Here is a 19,745-nt window from a genome sequence, read left to right on the forward strand (position 1 = left end):
TTTGTTTTGATGAAGTGGAATTTTTTTGGGGGGGGTGTTCCACACTAAACGTGGCTATAACTGGCAGAGCTAAGGGTGGGCTGCAGGGGCACTGACCCCCTGAAAAATGATTGGACACCCCAAAATGCTTGATTTTATAGGATTGCTGATTTTTATGGGTAACATTTATACCTGCAGTTGACATTTAGTAAATAGGAGCGTTTTCTGAAGAATTTAGGGTAGCTTTTCCGACCCCCTGAAATATTATTGGTCCTTCTCGATTGTGCCAAGAAAAAAATATCCCAGCAAACTCAAAACAGTCTAGAAACGCCTCCAGAGTGTAAGTTTATGTTGAGAGTTGCGTCGGCAGGAGCATATGGAAAGACCACATCATGGTCGATGCGTTCTTATTGCGTATCGTTGCTACACAGCAGCTTGGCAAGCTTCACTGCCAACCGACAAGCCGCCAGGCCTCCATTAACGCCATCCGAGATGCAGGAAAAACAAAAGGAACGCCGGCACTCTTTTTTTTTTTTTTGCACCTTGAACACGAGCAATATGGTGCAAGGCCGTCCTGAGATTTGGCACTTGCAATTAACACGTCGATGCAGGCAAAATGTAGACATATTTTCAGAAGAAAATAGCTTCAGCTGACAACTTTCCTTTCCTCGCTTTGCCCCTGCGACACTCGGCGTGACGCCGCGCCGTAAGCTGTGAGCGCGGCTGCGAAAAAAAGTGTGAACGCCGTCCGTTGCGCACGGGATGGCCACGGAACGTCACAGATTTCACGCTCGGTGGAAGTTTTTAACGACCCGTTTATGGCGCCGACCGTGACTCGTTTGTTTGGAGGCTTCCGCGCAAACGGCCCATTAAACTGACCTTCAGACGACAACTGAACCTCAAGCGGCTGATGATGAGGACGGACGGCCGTGGTTTCAAATCAGAGCAACCAATGTATTCCTGAGTGAAATAAAACAAACATGAAGATGAATACATGAATGAAAAGTATAGTGCATGAATCAATCTCACATTTTGTGTGGCGCGAATAAAAGAATTCATCAAATTGCATCAGATCAGAGAACATGAAAAAGTTTGTTTGGGGAGGGGGAGCAGACGCTTCCCCCGCAGATCCGCCGTGGGAGCGCCGCTTCCCGTCAGCAGCTGTGGCACATTATTAATAACACCCATGCTTGTTTACACGTATGAACAACATCGACACCAAAACACGGAGCCATTATTTTATAGGATAAGCCTAAGAAAAGAAAACCATGATCATTGGTATATTGTCTGTCTACATGTGTTGCTGCACTTTTTTGTTTTCAACCTTCAACGGTTATTGTGTAGCACCGCGACAACCATGCTCTTTAGCGTTAGCATCAAACTAGCATACCAAAAGGCCAAGCTGTGGTTATTTTCAATACACACGATGTCATCCTGTATTTTATATGGCGTTCCTTTATTTTGATGCAAGTGCTGGCATGTTTGGGATGTACACAAAGCTCAAAGATGAGCAGTGATGTTACATTTTTGTCGAATTTGTGACTAAATTATTGATGAGAAAACATCTTGTAAGTTCTTTGTAAGGCATCTTTTGGATTGTGTGTGTGCGTGTGTGGGGGGGGGGGGGTTCGGTGGGGGGTCTTCGTTTGACGATGCTAGCGTTTGATGGCGCAATTGATGGGCAAGTTGCGAAGAAAAAGTCCCGAAGCCTCGGAGGAATTTGATTACCTCCATCCATTATCTGCACAGTGAGCAATCGGGAGGCTCGCCATCTGTCATCCGTTTCATTTGCATCGTCAACACCTGCCCCGCCTGTTTATGCCTTCACTTCTTCTTCTTTTTTTCTTGTTTTTATAAGCCGCCTTTCATGGCAGCCAGGAAGCAACGTCGACTTTTCCCGCTAAACGCATTAGTTCCACAACTTCAAACAACGCATTGCATGCAAACGACGGCTTTAATGTCGCAAATGGACTTTTGAAAGTCTTTCTTAACGCGGGTGCTCGTTTCAATCAACTGACAACAACCGTTGTACTTCTTAACCTTAGATGGACTCTACTGATGAATGGATGGAGTGATGAACCCATGGAGTGATGGATGGACGGACAGATTGATGGAACTGTCTCAAGATACGACTGACAGAAGGACGAACGAATGGACAGAGGGAGAGACGGACTGACGCTATCAACAGATGGCTAGATAGATAGATAGATAGATAGATAGATAGATAGATAGATAGATAGATAGATAGATAGATAGATAGATAGATAGATAGATAGATAGAGATAGAGAGAGATAGAGAGAGATAGAGAGAGATAGAGAGAGATAGAGAGAGATAGAGAGAGATAGAGAGAGATAGAGAGAGATAGAGAGAGATAGAGAGAAATAGAGAGAGATAGAGAGAGATAGAGAGATCCTGTTTGTTGTGTCTTTCTCTCCCTCCTCCATCTCCCCTCCATCTCTCCATCCATCCATCCATCCATCCACGCATGGCGTCTCGCATGCATGTATCCCCAGGTGGTGGTGACGGCTGCGGGGCCCATTAGCGGCAGAATCCCAGCCTCCAGCAGGCCACGCGTGTCCCCGGTGACACATTTTTGGACCGGCACCAACAATCCAACCCTCGGCAGACAGCTCACTTTTCCCTCTGCGCTCTGTGTGTGTGTGTGTTGCGTGTGTGTGAACACAGCATGAGTCCCACAGGAAATGCTTGAAAGGCAGTATGGGACAGATTGGCGATGGCGCACAGTGGAGATGAATACTAAAAGGAGATAGCGGAGGAGACATCTTGCACGCTCGGTGCGCTCCACGCCACTGCCTGTGCCGCAACGCCGACACGCCAAGCATGTGATCGATATACAATTGATATTGTGGAGGGGCTAAGGAGATCCTTCATTTCTCGAGGACGGCGTGATTATGGAACAATACGTCAGCGGGGCACAAAAGAAGAGTGGATGTTACGAATGGATTCTTTCTCCGTGCTAATACGGAGTTAATTATGGAGCTAATGACTCCGGTGTGATTAGTCCAGGAAAGTTCCTATACTTGTTCTTACATGTTTAATGTCGGCCATTCCTCATTTCCAAAATGGAAATGGATCTATCTGTGACACGGGAGTTTTTTCTCACTTACTTTGATTTCATTTTTGACAGTTCTTCTCATTCCTCATCCTATCTCTTTATCACATTGCTCAACAACTTGAAAACTTTTTCTGCCTTCTTCAAGGAACGCGCAAAGGCCGAGTGCCTAATCCGGAATCCAAAACTCACGGCCTGGGTTTGTTTTGCTTCCTAAGTGAGTCCAAATTCGTTCAACGGTTCCATATCAGGGCTGTCAAACTCATTTTTGTGGCAGGCTACATCGTAGTTGTGGTTCAATTCTCAAATCTGCTAATAAATGCTCACCACCATCCAAGCGGGCCCACGCCGGCGTCGCCAAGCCAGAGAAGGTGCTTGCTGAATGGGCTTCGGGTCGGATGCCAGAAGGGCTGATCCACCAATCTGACACCTTAATGAGATCCCGGCCTGGCGTCGGAGCTCCTCGACACTGCGCCACTATGACCTGACGGATGACACACACACATGCATGTGTTTAATTCTTTCACACATGCATCCGCACATTGGGAGGAGGGGGCTGGTAGCATGGGGGGTTCATCTCCTTAAATCTGTCTAATTAAACCACCAAATCCCTCTACTCCCCTCACCCACCAGCCCCATCCTCATTTGCAAGACATCCACCGCACGCATGCACACAAACACACACACACACACACACACACACACACACACACACACACACACACACACACCAGACACCACCCCCTCCCATCCGCAATTCCAAATGATTATTAGGAATTTAATGGGGAAAACGTGTCCCTGTCCCGCCACCATCGCCATCTGGGGCTTGGGAATGGCATGGAATTTTGAAGACCCTTGTTGACGGGATGAGTGAGGGGCGCCATTGGTCAACATTTGAGGCTATGGAAGCTCAAGAATGCAACAAAAACAGAAAATCAACTCTTATTTTGGATATGTCGCCACCAACTTTAAAGTTTGGCGACATAGTTTGTCTCAGGAAAAAGCCACCTTGGTGTTGAACTAAAATGCGCCAGGGTCAAATTTCATCTTTCTTCACCTTCCTCCCACATTCTTAAAACACTTTACGCCGTCTATGTGTGCCAAATCTTTTCCCTTCTTTCCTTCCTTCCTTCCCTCCTTCCTTCCCTCCTTCCCTCCTTCCTTCCCTCCTTCCTTCCTTCCATCCATCCATCCATCCATCCCTGCCTCCCTCCCTCCCTCCCTCCCTCCCTCCCTCCCTTACCTCCCTCCCTCCCATTGTCCTTCCATGCTTTCAGCTCTGCTTCCATTCATCAATTAGTTGATTTAAAGTGTCCAACTGCTTCATTCCCCCACTATATAAATAGTGTACACAAACAATAGATCGAGTGCGTTCGTCTTCGTGCGGCACCCACACAAGTGGGACAGATGCTGCGTGTATAACGAGCATGTGAACGCATTGGCGGGGAGAGGGGGTAGGGTGGGGGGGAGGTTGGGGACACGTACACGTTTGACCCCGTGTTAAACTATCGCTTGCTTGCCCATGAAGCACGTGGGCAGACGCACCCACCTACTTCCCCGATCCTGTCCAAACACATGCACAGTAACAAGCCGGAGGGAGTGACACTGAGTGGGACAAATGTGGAGTTTGAGGTGTGTGTGTGTGTGTGTGGGGGGGGGGGGGGGGGGGGGGGGGGGGGCTAAAGAGGTGCTTGCAGGTCCCTCGAGGGACCACCGCTTTTAATGATGAGACAGGAGAAAATAACAGCTTTTCTCATCACGTCGTGTCTCCCAAATTAGCCATTCTATGAAATATGTTGTTCTTTTAAGAATATTTTAAACCATTTTCCCACTTGTGTTTGTACACGCACACAAAAAAATACACGAAACACAATGAGTAGGTCCCGAAAAAACGCACGGCAATTGTGTTAGTTGATGTGGATGCTTTATTCAATTTATGAGGAAGAAAATAGTTCAGATATCGTTTTTGAAGTTTCTCAATTTGCTTTACAATAATAAAAAATGACGTTGTTTATTATTCAAAAGTTATTAAGCGGAAATATGACCTTGTATAAATAACATTTATATTATATTATATTATATATATTATTATATTATATTATTATATTTATATAACTTTTCTTTTTACTTAAAATTTATTTAGCAGTGTCAAGAGCTAATACGTAATTTGGTTTTAATTTTTAAATGGTGGCATAAATAAAGCTATGACCGAAAAAAAGAGGAATAAAAATGTGTGTCATGTTACGTTATGTATGTTACACTTAAATTAAATATTAAATAAAAACATTGGAATAGTAGATGCCCTATCAATTCTCGTTAAAACTAGCAAAAACTTTTGGGAGGGTGCTGTTTTTCTTCGTTTATCTCACCCTAAACAATTACTATTTTATTATTGGGTTCTTTTTTTTATTAGACTGTCTAGTTTTAAAAATCAAGATCACTCTTGTAAGGCTGCCAAAAGACGTTCAGCTAAATTTGCGCGTCGCGAATTTTAGCATTTTAGACTTCTGCATTCAAATGGCCATTCGAGAAGTTTAAAAATGTAACAACACAATTTTTACCTTTTTGTTGGGATGCAAACTGCAGACTGGGAAGACTGGGAGAGCACAGTCTGTGCAGTCTGGCCCGAATCCAGCAACTCCAATAACTCATCCAAGCGCGGGGATTGAGTTTACCTGCAAATGCACAATTCGCCCAAAAGAGGATTAAAAAAACAACCAACATTTGGATTCCCTTCCAAACAAATCAATAAATTAATACCTTTTGATTTCCCCCTATAATTCATTTATTCATTCAATTGTGGTCAATGATACAAGCGCATCACAACATGAACATTACTTGGATTCATAACGAGTAAAGGTTTGGCCATTTCCCCGCCCCCAAAATGCCATAATTTGTTAACAAATGACAAAATGAATGTCATTGCATATTAACGGTGGTGCCTTTTTAAGGAATGTGACACGTGGGAATATTAAACCCCTTCTCAAGCCAATGGATGACAACAACAACATAAAATCCTTCACATAACACTGTTTTGAAATGTACAATAATTCTATCATATATAATCCACTGTCAATAAATAGGCTCAAATAAATAAATAAATCAACCAATAAATAAGTACTCATAATTTACAGTCACTCTATTAAAACACAATTGACTCCACACTCACGCACATGTATTTTGAATTGTCCTGGAACAATTTAGATGTTTAACCGCCATTTGCATAGCTTCATTGCTATGTTATTGCTCAATTGTAAATTGATAATAACCTAATACGACCCCCCAAATGACACGTAAATCATACAACGAATTGTGATGTGGATTTGGACATTTTCATTGACTTGTGGCGGACGGTCAAAGTTTGTTGTGCTTCGGCGTCCAAAGTACAGACTTTTGATCTGAGGGGAAAAGACGAAGAACTTTGTTCAGAATTAATTGTGGTACGAGGCGTTGAGCTCCCCCTGCGCTTGGAAGGACTGGCCGCGGACGTGCAGGTCGTACGGGTAGCGGGCCTCCGGGGCCACCCGGTACATGGAGCCGTGCGCCAGGGCCGCGCGTCCGCTCGCGCCGCAGTAGCGCACCCCGTAGTGGTGACCCCCTTTGACGTAGTCCGGCGGCTCGTCATGCTTGAAAGCGAAAATGCCGTTCAGGTTCACGGGAGGACTCAGCTGGCTCTCAAAGTGCGGGCTGCCGGCCTCCGGGGACGCGTAGGACGGCTCGTAGGCGCCCGAGTAGCCGTAGTGGCGGAACGGCTTGCCTGCCGGGTCCGACGGGCCGGAGCTGCCGTGCCCGGCGGTGGGAGCGCTCACCTCGGAACCCGGGTAGGCGGACGAGGAGTAGAGCGGGTCGTACGGAGAGCGCCCGGAGAACACCACTTCCCCGTTGTGGTCGGTGAGGAAGTTCCGGGCGTTGAGCTGCAGGCAGCCCGCCACCAGGTTGGTGGTGGGCTGCGATAATCCTTTGCAGAGGGTCTGCACAAACGCCAGCAGGTCGGGTCTCTTGCCGGCGCTTAGGGTCTCGGACAAAGCCCAGATGTAGTTCTTAGCCAGGCGCAGGGTCTCGATTTTGGACAGCTTTTGCGTTTTGGAGTAGCAGGGCACCACTTTGCGGAGGCTCTCCAAGGCGGCGTTGAGGCCGTGCATGCGGCTCCTCTCCCGGGCGTTGGCCTCCTGCCGCCGCATCCTGGAGCGATCGTGCGGCTCCTTATTGGCTTTCTTCTTCCGGGGCCCGCGCTTCTTGTGCAGCAGGAGGCCGCCGTCCTCTTGCTCGTAGTCCCGATCCGAGGAGGCGCCGTCGTCTCCGGTGGACCTGCACGGCTCGTCGTCGTCGTCTTCGTCGTCATCGTGGAGATGGTGAGGAGGGCGAGGGGAAGCTCGCTCTTCGGGGGCACCTCCGCGGGGGTAACTGGCGCCGAAGCGTGGCTCACACATCGTGTGCGCGTCGTCGAATGGCAGAGTCAACATAATTCCTGCAAAAAAAAGAAAAAAAGAAATAACACCAAAAAAACAAACATTTTAAGTGGCTTGAACGTTTCTTCTGAACTACTTTGCAATTCCACTCCCGAAAAAAAAACTTTCCAGCATGCAGGCACCTTTGCAATCCCAAAGGCACTGCATTCAAACTCTCTCTTTTTTTTTTTTAGATGACAAAAAGCCCGAGTTTAACACCAAAAGACACTCACCATGCAGGGAGGGGGGGTCAGCGTGCAGCCTGCATGTTCCCAAACCTCCTGTCGCTCATGCGCCCCCCAAAAAGATGACAGCAATAATGACAAGAGCACACCCAGGCTTCCTCTCTGCTCCTCCTCCTCCTCCTCTTCGCTGTCTTCTTCAGGACTGTCTGCCACTGGTGCCAGCAGCCGGTATGCATGGGGCTGCTGGTGCCATCTGCCGCTGACGTCTCATGGCAGCCCGGACCACGTGCTCGCCGGGTCCCTGGGGACCGTCCTGCATGGTGCAGAGCGGCAGCGAGAAGATAACAAGCAAGACGCGTGCAAAAGGGATTTTAGGAGTCCACGTCTGCATTGTCAACAGGTACGTTTGCACATCTGTGTACATGTGAGAAATCAACTTTTACACGAAATCCAAATGCTCACACGTCACTCGGTAGTCAATGCGGGGTGATAAACACACGGCCTTACGTTTATATCAAGTCATATGAAGGCACGTTTACGAGGGAAAATAAAACCAAAAGAAGGATGGCGTGAAGGTGGTCCTTCTGTTCACTCCTTGTTGCTTCCACATAAATGATTCCAATGGAGCCTTTGATAGACCTTGTAAATCCTTACATACTCTACCGTGAGCAAGGTGCAATCATAAAAGGAAGCGAGCAGATGCAATATATTTGTTGCCTGCTCCCGTGGCAGAATATTTGGGTGCAGGTGTACCTAAAATTGTGGCCGGCGAGTGGCTTGAGATCAAACTCCATCTTTTTGTGACGGCAATGACCCACATCGATAGAAATACATACAATAAAACAATTTGGACACGCTTTAAATCAATGACCATTGTGCTGTTGCCGGCCTTAGCCACTTGGGGTCAGTATATGATTGACCTTTCAGCTCCTTGGATAGGATAAAGAATATATGACAATCCTATTGAGTGTGGGGTTCAAATGTCAGTTGCTTAAAGGGGATTACAAAAGCCTTTTACATGATGTGTTAGCATTAGCTTTACGCTATAGGCTAAACTATGCACGTTTCTTCAAGTTTTACATTGAGAGTCACATTTGTGCATGATGACCGGAGCTCCTCGGGACTCCAAACATTAAGTGCACCCCGAAGATAGAAATATATAAAAGAAAAGAAAAAAGAACGCTCTGTGGCACGCTGCCAACATCACACCGGGGGCACAGCTGCCACTCGATATGGTTGCATGCGCTCCTCAGCTATGCGGAACACACACACGCGCACACGCACGCGTATGCCAGCCAATGACCTTGTTACAAGGAGAATCAATTAAAGCCCAGTATCAATCTTTCTGTATTGGACATTACAAGACATGAGGACAAAAGATATACCGTCATACAAATACAATGTGTGTGTGTGTGTGCGTGCGTGTGTGTTTCAGCAGCATCTGATGAGTCCAACTCCCCATTTCAGACTAATCAGTCGACTGCACTAATTGCAAATGCAAATATGCAAATTTATATTAATTAATTACTCCGCTAATTAGTTCTCTTGTCTGTTCAGGTAATAAATCACTGTGTGCTCGAGAAGAGGGGGAAGAAAGCGTGAGAGACCGATTTTTTTTTTCCGCCTGGGCCAGGTTGGTAAGTGCCAGGTCGACGGCCGTCAATCACCCAAAAAGTGACGGCGCCGCTTTAAGGAGATGTCACTCGTGGGGAGAGGGTGGAGATGCGTTCCCGCCTGTCAGCGCTTTTAATTATCACATTATCAGCTTTTACGCCGCATTTTACTCAATGGATGTCAACGCCGAGGGGAGGCGGGCGGGCGGGAGCGAGGCGTGAAGCGGCGCGATCGAGTCAGCGAAAATGACAAGACGATAAAAAAAAAGATGTTTTTAAAAAAAGAGGACAAGCATGCAAGAGTAAGCATTGGGACAGTTATGGTCGTGGGAAAAGTCAAAAAAGAAAAAGACATCAAATCAGGGAATACAAGCAAACTGATGTGACTCAGGCCCGACCCAAAAATCATATGAGATGGACCTGATTAAAGAGACACTACAAAAAGACAAGACATAACATAAAACCAAATATAAATCGAATCAAAAACACAGATTATGTCAGATTTTTCTACTCAATTTCTATTCTGTCACGTTCGCCAACAGGTAGGACGAATTATTGGCGGGCGGTTTAACAGCGGTATCGTTAGCATCAATGCTATTGCTAACCTGGCTAGCCAAGTCATATTATATACTGTCGCTTGAATTTCAACCTAATCAAAGAGAGAGGGAAAAAGAACAATTCCAGTTGTGAAGCACCGGAGAGGTTTTTGGCGGCCGTCGCTTTGCTACACTCTGACACACACCTGCCCACCCGCTGGCGAGGAGGAGGAGGAGCTCCGAGGATTGTGGGAATGATTAGCAGAGGGTCAGGCCTTGCACTGCACCGGTGTCGTCCAGCTGTGCTGTTCTAGCCAATTAGAAGCTCCATATGCTGTGGAACTCGGGCCGGCCACACCTCCCACTCACAAACACACACACACACACACACAATTTCTATATGACAATGGAGTAGATGGCAGTCAGGTATTTGCGTGGGTGTGCAGGCTGGTGTCATGCATAATGGATGTGTTGTTGAAAATGTAGAATGTAAAGATGTTTGTCGCAAGACGTGCGAGATGTTGCCGGGGGCGCGCCACCCTTTTTTTTTTTTTTCCTCCCTCAAAGCGAAAGCAATCTGTTCACACACGCTCAATCTGTCGCTTCACCGAGCGACAAGATAAATACTTTTTGGTTGTTTTTTTTTGGGCTAAAATGTGTCAGCTTCTCCTATTTAAGTGAGTTTTTGCTAATGAGTTTTATGTAGGGTTTCCATAAAGTCGATGATGAATTGCAGTGACAACGTAAACGTGCGATAAACATGCAGATCTGGGAGACAAATTGCGCAAGATTAAGTTTTTAATAGCTTGTGTGCAAAAACAGTGAAGCCCTGAGATACGTCGTTAATTCATTGCGTCATCGTATTTGTATCTCAGATCACTTTTTTGAGTTTTAGGCCTAACTTTCATGCAGCAGCCAATCATATTGCAGCGGGGGCGGGCGTGTTTTATTTACAACTCTGGAGGCAATCATAGAAATGTCTCAACTCTGTGCTTATCAGTACGGCACTAATATTAGTTGTTCTATACAGGGGATAAAGGATACCTGTGAGTACTAGATTATATGTCTACATCTTGTTGCACCAATCCGTTGCAAAAGAGTTGAGCACTGCAAAATAGATGTTAATTACCATTAATTTGGAACTTATTTAGAAATAGGGAGGGTTAGGGTTGGTTTGAATGAAACTAAGAAATGCTTTAAAAGGTGCGTCATAACAACTTGAACTGCTTAAAGTGTGCGGGGATAAACTATAGTGCAGTGACATGGAAAGTTGAAGTTTCCCTCATAAGGACAAAAAGCACTCCACTAACTTTACATTTTTTATGGAAATTCTTTTTTTTGACCTGATGCTGAGATGACTGACAGGCGTCTTCTCACCTAATCGACACTCTAGGCGTTGATGTGCGAATCCCCTACTTCCTCCACGCTTCTCATCAAGTGTCCTCGTCTTCCTCCTCTTCGTCTGAAAAAAAAAAGTGTGACATCAAGTGATCTTTTAATGTGAGGCACACTTTCACTTTAGAGGCCACTAACGAAGTCACGTGACAGACTTCTAACCTTAGCATCTGTCACCAGTCGCATAGGAAACACTTAATTGAAATCAATCTAACTACAAAACAGGAATTCGAAGGACGTTGAAAAAGCGGGACGAGCTCGGTCCTTCTAAGGACAGGAGAAGTGTGCAAAGGCCACGGATCGATTAATCAATATGATCACATCAAATAGTGCACTCCAACAAACATGAAGTGAGATCTTACATGGATTGGCAGGCGACATCTGACGTCTGCATGAGAACAAGTTGGGGGTCTTCCCTCCCTACTGTCGGAATGGCGGATGGAGAAGAGTTGGCAAGCAAGCCCCGTTTGCAACCTGAAAAGCTTCCAGGAAGTAAAAGCTGGGCTGCCAACAGAAGCACTTCCTCGTTCCTCCCCACTCACTCGCCTCTTAAACACTGCAGCCAATTCACAATGACACACACACATGCACACTCAGCGTCCATCACTCATTGCAAATTGAATTCATCTACACTCCTTTACACGCTGGACATGTGGACTGAATTCACTCGCCTTATTTTGTCTTTGATGCACACATGAAAAAGGCAACTGGGCCTGAAAAGTGGGAATAAACATTATTTCCCACTGTGGGATAAATAAAGTTCTATCTAATCTAAACACATAATAAAGTTTGGAATAGAAAAGGCAAAGCCGGTGCTGCAAAGATATATAGGAAGAGCAGAACACATAAGTGCAAGAGAAGGACAGACTGGTGGAGGACACCTTCTCGCCATCCCTGATCTTCCTCTTGCACGGGACAGGAGGTAGGGTGGAGCACAAAGGACCCCCCCCCCCCCCCCCATACTGGCACGGATGGATGGTTGGAGCGCAATTGCACATGTAAAGCAGCAACGTCGAGTGTGAAATATGTGTTTGCTTTATTAAGCGTGCAACGGATAAAGCCAGTGAACTCACATCCATAGAAGCTAAGTGTACGTGTGTGTGCGCGCGTGCACGCTTTTATTTCCTATCACACGTACACACACAGCATGTTTGGAAAGAAGAGTACAAGCTCATTTGCACATCTCACTTGCGAGCAGATTGACTATTAAATAGAGTAATGGTGCAAAACAAAGGCTCCGTAAATCAGCCGCAAGCCCAAAGAAGAAGAAGAAGGAGAAGAAGGAGTGGTGGCATCCTGGCAGTCTACTGCTGCAGGGGCTCCTGGCCTAATAGAAGACGTGTGTTCCAGTGCAAACACGAGCTTTTAGGGGAACAGCTGGCGTGTAATTGAATTAACATTGGCCTTCTGCTTGTCGCCCTCCGCCATCTCCGCACATCAACATGAATATGCATGCCGACCACTATGGATTGTTGCGGAGCGTGACTTGGTAGCAACGGTGGTGCGTTGGCTCCCTCTAGCGGGGGAGCAAAAAACAACCACTGCCTTTACGTTTCAGATCCGATATACCTAATTTTTTTTTTTGCGGGCCGCACTGTAGTCATAGCTTCTTTCGGAGGGCATTTATGACTGCCAATCCAAATAAATATATGAGCACCTCATATTATGTATATACAGTAAAAGCTACTAGACAAACAAATAACACGTTTTCAAATCAGGCAAGTAAAAACTGGTCAAATATTTTTTTTAAAAAGATATTAAAAGTGAAGACAATTTGCAATTCTAGTAATGACAGGAATTTGATGCACGATTTGTTTTTGCGGGCCACATAAAATGATGTGGCGGCCCCGGGGCCTTGAGTTTGACACCTGTGCGATATCCATATAAGGCACATCTTACCTCCTCGCATGTCCACCTGAGTGAGACGTTTCGAATAAAGACATACCGACAGGATCTGAGCCCTTTGAGTCCACTTTATTGATACAGCTGTGCAGTCACATAGCATGGTGGCACACACCCGCGATGAAACAGTGACACACACACCTGCACTCACTCACTCACTCACTCACTCACTCACTCACTCACTCACTCACTCACTCACTCACTCACTCACTCACTCACTCACTCACTCACTCACTCACTCACTCACTCACTCACCCACTCACCCACTCACCCACTCACCCACCCACCCACTCACCCGAGAGATTTGGCGGACTGTTTGGCATCCATCTTGTGATTGTGTAATCGAGCAACAAACATTCCCGCTATTTTAAAAGGCCCTAAACTTATTTGTGCCTACCACTTCAAAAAAGTGATATCTTTTCATAGAGGATAAATATATAAAGTACCTATGAGTACTTTTAGATTATTTGCGTGCACGTGTTGCTCCACCATTTGTGTGAAAACATTCAATGGTTCTAAAACTACAACTATCGATGCTATGTGCTAGCCCATCAATGGAATTTCTCAATATATGCTAGCATGAAGCTAAGATTTTCCTAGAGGGAGTTTTTGTGGTTGTTTTCAACACACAAGATGTTTACATCTTGCTTTTTTTAGGTTTAGTTGGACAATTCACTGGCGCCAACAACACTTGTTTGTGCTCGCAAATCAATGCAAAAAAAAATCAAAAAATAGTTTAAGTGATGGACTTGCATTGAAAAACTCCTAAGTGGAGACACTCTTATCTGAAGGCACAATTATCCGTTGGATTTTGTGTTGCTATTTTAGGCCACACTGCTGACAACCATGTTACAAATGAATATTCAACCATTAATGAACAATCAAAATGAGGAGCAAATAAAAACGGAATGACACAAAAAGGTCTCTTACAAATACCTGAAAAGCGAAGCAGTCCACCACATCTCTCTCGACACGCACACAGGTCATAATCTGAGCAGGTCACAGTGAGGAGATCAGAAATACACATTAAGTATTTACCGGCATTGTTTTCTTCTTAAACCTCACGCACCCACCTGACCTCGAGACTTTTGAGATCAATCATCTAAGCTGGGGTGCGAGCGTGGGGAACAGATTGTTACTAAAACAACACCACGTGGAGAAGAAATCCAACAATGATGTCGACGACGCCTGCTAAATACAGCAAGAGCATGGAAAAGCACAACAAACAGATTACTTGACAATGTCACAAGCGTTTGCTCTAAACACGAGGAGGAAATTATAGAGCACACACACGTACACACAATACACTTGTAAAAAAATAAACACATTGGTACAGAACGAGAAAAGTGTCAACAGGTACTAGACAAAAGAAATAAAATGTTTTAAGTGAATGAAAAAATATGGGGGGCAGAGTAAAAAAAAAAAAAAAAAAAAAAAAAAAAAAATGAAACCCACTATACAATAAATGAAAACAATGAATACATAAAATATAAATTAACAAAGCAACCCAATATATTATTATTAGTAAATAAACAATAAGAATGAAAAACACATTGGAAAAACTGTGAAGCACAAACAAAACAAATTGAAAGTGAAGTCAATGAAAGAAAATATGAAATTTTAAATATGAAAATACACAAGTTAAATGCGAAAAAAACATTCAAAAGAATAATGAGGAAGGGGGAAAAAAACACATCAAAAAACAAGCCACGCAAAAATAAAAGTAAAATAAATTAAAACCAATGGCAAAACGGAAGGCAAAGAGAAAGGGAACTGTTACAGCACGAAAAGAGCACATAAAACATTATCAGCGAGTTGCAGGAACAATGACGGCTGCTTCCGACAGGTGCAGTTACATGTAACAGTAAGAGGCACACAGGTAGATCGAGAGAAAAGTAACTTTTCACAGCACGTGACGTCGCCCTATCATAAAAAAAACATGTCAAAAAGGAAAATTAAGGTTAAAAAAGAATTGTTTTACTCTCATTCCTAGAAATGTGTCAGTTCAATTCTCCCTTTTTGTGTCTATTCTCCAAAAAGAAGCATACCGCATGCCAACATCTTGGCACTATGGATTTATACCCAAATAATATTGCACAAGTGCACAATTATGTTAAATAGGGAATGCAAATACTGCCCATTGTTCTTGCGCTTAACTACAAGTATGCATTTACAATAACAGCTAAAGCAGAGAAATATTATTTTACATATGCACAGTCAGCAATATTTGCATCTTAGAGTTGCAGAGCAGGGGAAAAGCAGCACATTTAAAAAAAACAAGACAAGGCATTCAGAAGAACAAATAAGTTCAAAAACAAATGTGCGATATGTTGTTTTGGAAAGAAAAAAGTGTTTTACGTGACAGGTTGCGTTAGCAATAGGAGCCATTTACTTAAAAAAAAAAAAGAATGAATAGGATGCACACACAAAAAAAAGAACAAACATTTTTCCCTCTTTGCAGTTTAAATGTAACATTTCACCAAGCTTGAAACTATGGAGAACTACAAAGTAAAAGTTGCTAAGATGTCCAGGGGACAAAATCGTGGTGGAATATGTACAAAACAAAAACTCCTAAAGTGAAGCCGTCAGTCGCGTGATCCTCTAGAGGGCGACAAAGTCCAAGTAATTGGCTTTTCCCACCCTCCGTGGTCCAGGTCGGTGTTCTCATTCCATAGCCACCTCCGCTGTGTCAAACACAATGGAAAACACGAGGAATTGAATTATGATATGCAGCAAATAATCTAAATTTTGGCAGTGTACTGGAACCTGCGTATAAACATTTCCCGCATGTGGACACATTCCAGCTCACCCCTGAATAGGTTTGTTTTTTCCCAGTGTGTGTGTGTTTGGACATCATCAAATATTTTCATCCACTCACCATCAATCGCCATGTTTTTGGTCTCTTCCCTTCCCGGAGAGTCTGCGCCTTCAGACAACTCTCCTAAGCCATCAAAAGCAAGCGATGCATTGAAATACAACTTTTATACGTTGGCTGACCAATGTTCATAAATCCAAACACTTGGATTTTGGATTAAATTTCAAATGCATGAAAATCCGTCGGTTAGTGTATTCCTGGCAAGAAAGCAAAGATTTTACGCCAAGTAGTTCGAGTGCAGTAAACAAGGTCCTCAGACTAATATGGCAGCTGCTGTCCCACTTGAACTCAACATGGTGAGTCCAAACACAAAATGATATCATGACAATATTTAGTGAGCCACACGCTGCTTCACCAAGCCCAAGCTTACCGTTCTGCAGCGAGGGACTCTTATGTGCGGCGCCCCCAGGCGGCGATGTCGCTTCATCGGCGTCTGGCTTTGACTCCGCCTCCTGGTCTCCCGCTTCTTGTTGGTCGTCTTTGGACTCGGTCGAGTCGGCGCTGTCCTCCTGAGGTTCCATGGCGTTATCCTGCTGGGCTCGCTCCTCCGCCTCCCTTTTGGCTCGTTCCTCCGCCTCTGAGGTCAGATAGACATTGCTGACAGGTTAGGGAGCGACTTTGGCAAGGTCAACATATGCAAGATGTTAAATCTACTACTGTAAATACTAAACACAAAGGGCAAATAAAAAAACAAAAAACTCGAGCAGTTCTTCGTGATGGACTGAAACTCAAAATATTTAAAATATAGAAAAAGCTGCACCTTTGGTGGCCTGCGCTTTCCATCGCTCCCTGTTCTGGGTGACCTCCTCGTTCCACAGCGCTTTGAAGTTCTTCATGTCCACGGCCAGCAGGGGGCTCTGACCCGACGAGCAGCTGTCGCAGGCCAAGCTCTTGACGCTGTGCCTTTTGGCCTCCTCCGAGCTAATACTGTTCAGACTGTTCAGACAAAGCAGAGGAACTCGGACCACGAACCAGGCACATTTTTCACATGACACCAGTCAAAATAGAAAATCAAGTTGACATTTTGAGGGATAGATAATATGCCGAAATCAGCTCGTGGTCCATCCTAGCTAGACCTCATGGCTGGGTCTTCTGACTACACAATGACCCAAAGCACACATCGGTCATTGGACGACACAAAGCCCAGACCTCAATCCCACTGAAGAAGTGAATGTTCATGCTCGGAAAGCGCGACGCAATTTGGGCCAGACGTGCGTGGGCGTGTGTAGTCCAGTCGAGTGCCTAACTTGTATCATTTCCTGTTAACTTGTGATTAGATTAAATCGCTTTCGTAGGCCTCCCCACCCCGACATCAATAGAATAGATTAGTAAAAGCGGCATCCTATCATGTGACAGCTCTGTGATGGGATTAGAGAAGACGGGACGTCCCTGAAATCGGCAGCGTTCATCCTTCGGGCGAGGGGAACGTGCCAAGACGCGCGAGCGAGGCAAAGCAATCCATCCGGCGTGCGTCGAGATGATTCACTTTGGTCTTGACGCCAGCGTCTGAGCGCCGAGCAATAACGGCCAGACAGTTACAGATAACCGAAAGCGGCAATAAGCGGCATGATGGAAGATGAAGAGACTTGACGCCTTTCAGCCCATCAGGTGAGCAGAAATGGCCACGGCCATGTGAGATTTATGCTCAGTTAAGGCGGCTGCTGAGCGCACGGATAAGCAGGCCGATATTGATGTGAAAGCTGAAGGGAGGCTTAATGCGGACTTTTACACAGATCATTTTTTTTCATTAGGACACTCTAGTTAGTAGTTAGTCATTAGATGGATTTTTGGGGAGGGGGGTGGTCACGGACTCGATGCAGCTTTCCACATTGCCATTTCAATCCCAGAAAAATCAAAACTATAATGACTTTTGAGACGCGTGCTTGCGCTGAATGAAAGATGAGGGCAATTCCAGAAACAAGTTGTGAACAAGTGGAACTTTTGAAAGAAGACCCTCTTAAAATGGTGCCCACCTGGAGCGCCGGAAGCCCGCCAGACCCGAGTGCGAGGCCTCGTCGATGAGCGGCGTGACAATGCGCTCCATCATGTCGCTCAGTACGGTGAAAGTGGGCACCACGATGAAGTCGATGAAACCTGCGCCGGAAGTTATCACATCGATTAGAGGTGGGGCATTCATTTTGGGATGAATTGCTGGTGAACTTTTCATCCCGATTGTTACACAGATGCTGTTGTGACTCACCGATCTGGGACTGGGCCACCATTGTGGACTTTCGGTCGCAGAGCGGCGAGAAGGAAATGCCGAGCTCGGCTTCTTTGTCCCCCTGGGTGGCACAAGCATCATTTGTGAAAAGCACGCTCTTGCTCAGGGCGACATTTTACGACTCTGCAAATGCGTCCCGCCTGGTCCAAAATGTGCCAGCCTCGCAGTGTACGAAGCCCCATGTTCTTAAGGGAGGGGGCGGCCCTGCTCTCGCTACGCCGTTCAACAGGCTTGATGACCTGCTCGGCACGCCGACCGCCTTTGGGGGAAAAAAATTGCTTCATTTTCCCTTTTTGAACACACAAGAAATAGAGGTGGGAGTTGGCCTTGTGCGCAGAAGCTGTTTATTTACAAAACGTGTCCCTCGAGGCAAGAAAAAAAAAAAATCTTGCGATAGCAACCCAAACCGCAATAACAAAAGGAGCCATATTGACAACAGGAGTGTTAGATAATGGAGGAGAGTGAAATGAGGGCACATTGTTCATTTGACCTCCCCAGCCATCATCTTTTCTTGTTACCATTGCCAGAGCAAATGGCGGTGGCCCTCTGAAATACATTTCACACACAACATTTACTCCAAAAGAAGGTGCTCACCTGTCTGAAGAACTCCTCCAGCAAAGAGGTGGTCCAGCGGTGGTGAAGGTCCCAACTTTTGGCCGGGTGGCTGATGTCGGCGGTGTGCAGCAGTAAGGACAGGGCTTTGGGCTTATCGATGCTGCAGACGGCAATAAATGAAACGTCACTTAAATCCAAATGGGCATTTCAGAGCGTACAATGAATAAAAGCAAAAAGAGACAGGTGGGCCAACATAAGGCAAGACTCGGGAGAAATTAGGAAGACAGTTGGCGGAACACACAACACCTGCACCAAAATATTGCCTTGACAGTTCTTCAATCCACGATGTGGTCAACAACAACAAAAACCGCTCAAGACTAATCGTCTGTTTCACTGCAATACGCTGTGAAGATCATTTCACATTATCGGCCATGACTGCTGCCTCTGATAGTATTAAAAACTGGTCATGCGTGACAAATGGATTCCGCGCAAAAATGGAAAGGAGACAGAAGAAAAACACACATGGAAGGTTAAACATCAAGGGAAGGAAGAAGGGGGGTGCTAAAAAGACCAGCTCGCATTTCTCCACCTCATCCCATTTGCGTCAGGCCTGCAGCAGCCGGCCTCGAATTACTTTACAGTCCATTCAGCATTACAAAGTGCAATCTCTCATGCGTGTGTGTGTGTGTGTGTGAGATGGGAGGATACCATCCAGTCAGCACTCTTCACTCACTCACGATTATTCTATCTTCCCCCAAGTGGAGCTTGTGGATTGAAACTGCAGGATAAAGTCAACTGACCCCTCAGGCTGTTGCAGGAAGTTCTTCATGGCCTTCACCTGCTGGAAGTGGCAGGACATGTCAGTGGCCAGCACCATCTCCACCACCAAAGCACGCAGCTCCCTGCCAGAAAAACACCAAATGAAAAAAGTGTTATACAAACCTGGGTAGGGGTTAAAAAAA

The 19,745-nt window shown here is 45.5% G+C and overlaps 2 protein-coding genes across 7 annotated transcripts in view; both read right to left on the bottom strand.

The window, feature by feature from the left end:
* Window positions 1–5,831: 5,831 nt before the first annotated feature.
* On the bottom strand, window positions 5,832–14,791 carry neurod6b (neuronal differentiation 6b). 4 transcript variants are annotated; one of them, XM_061296229.1, is made up of 7 exons: window positions 14,211–14,791; window positions 14,069–14,122; window positions 11,593–11,786; window positions 11,213–11,297; window positions 10,042–10,199; window positions 7,735–7,999; window positions 5,832–7,521 (listed from the first exon to the last, which is right to left on the bottom strand). In XM_061296229.1, the coding sequence occupies exon 7, from the start codon at window positions 7,514–7,516 to the stop codon at window positions 6,485–6,487; it is 1,032 nt and encodes a 343-aa protein (XP_061152213.1). In that variant the 5' UTR covers window positions 7,517–7,521; window positions 7,735–7,999; window positions 10,042–10,199; window positions 11,213–11,297; window positions 11,593–11,786; window positions 14,069–14,122; window positions 14,211–14,791; the 3' UTR covers window positions 5,832–6,484. The 4 variants fall into 4 exon arrangements, with proteins under 4 accessions (XP_061152213.1, XP_061152210.1, XP_061152212.1 ...); XM_061296226.1 differs by having other exon boundaries at window positions 14,206–14,791; XM_061296228.1 differs by lacking the exon at window positions 10,042–10,199 and having other exon boundaries at window positions 14,206–14,791.
* Window positions 14,792–14,868: 77 nt separating this feature from the next.
* pde1cb (phosphodiesterase 1C, calmodulin-dependent b) overlaps window positions 14,869–19,745 on the bottom strand; it is a 34,049-nt gene continuing 29,172 nt past the window's right edge. For 2 of the 3 annotated variants that reach the window (XM_061296107.1, XM_061296109.1), the window contains 8 exons: window positions 19,584–19,685; window positions 18,823–18,943; window positions 18,208–18,289; window positions 17,981–18,101; window positions 16,768–16,943; window positions 16,378–16,584; window positions 16,011–16,073; window positions 14,869–15,816 (listed from right to left, as the gene is read on the bottom strand). In XM_061296107.1, the coding sequence (XP_061152091.1) occupies window positions 15,797–15,816; window positions 16,011–16,073; window positions 16,378–16,584; window positions 16,768–16,943; window positions 17,981–18,101; window positions 18,208–18,289; window positions 18,823–18,943; window positions 19,584–19,685 (892 nt within the window). In that variant the 3' untranslated portion in view covers window positions 14,869–15,796. The remainder of the gene's footprint in view (window positions 15,817–16,010; window positions 16,074–16,377; window positions 16,585–16,767; window positions 16,944–17,980; window positions 18,102–18,207; window positions 18,290–18,822; window positions 18,944–19,583; window positions 19,686–19,745) is intronic. The other variant, XM_061296108.1, reaches the window with a different exon arrangement.

This window comes from Syngnathus typhle, linkage group LG13 (assembly GCF_033458585.1).
Source record: "Syngnathus typhle isolate RoL2023-S1 ecotype Sweden linkage group LG13, RoL_Styp_1.0, whole genome shotgun sequence".
Classification (NCBI taxonomy): domain Eukaryota; kingdom Metazoa; phylum Chordata; class Actinopteri; order Syngnathiformes; family Syngnathidae; genus Syngnathus; species Syngnathus typhle.

Coding starts and splice junctions, on each gene's coding strand:
- neurod6b (XM_061296229.1), bottom strand. CDS start 7,516: ATGTTGACTCTGCCATTCGACGACGCGCACACGATGTGTGAGCCACGC.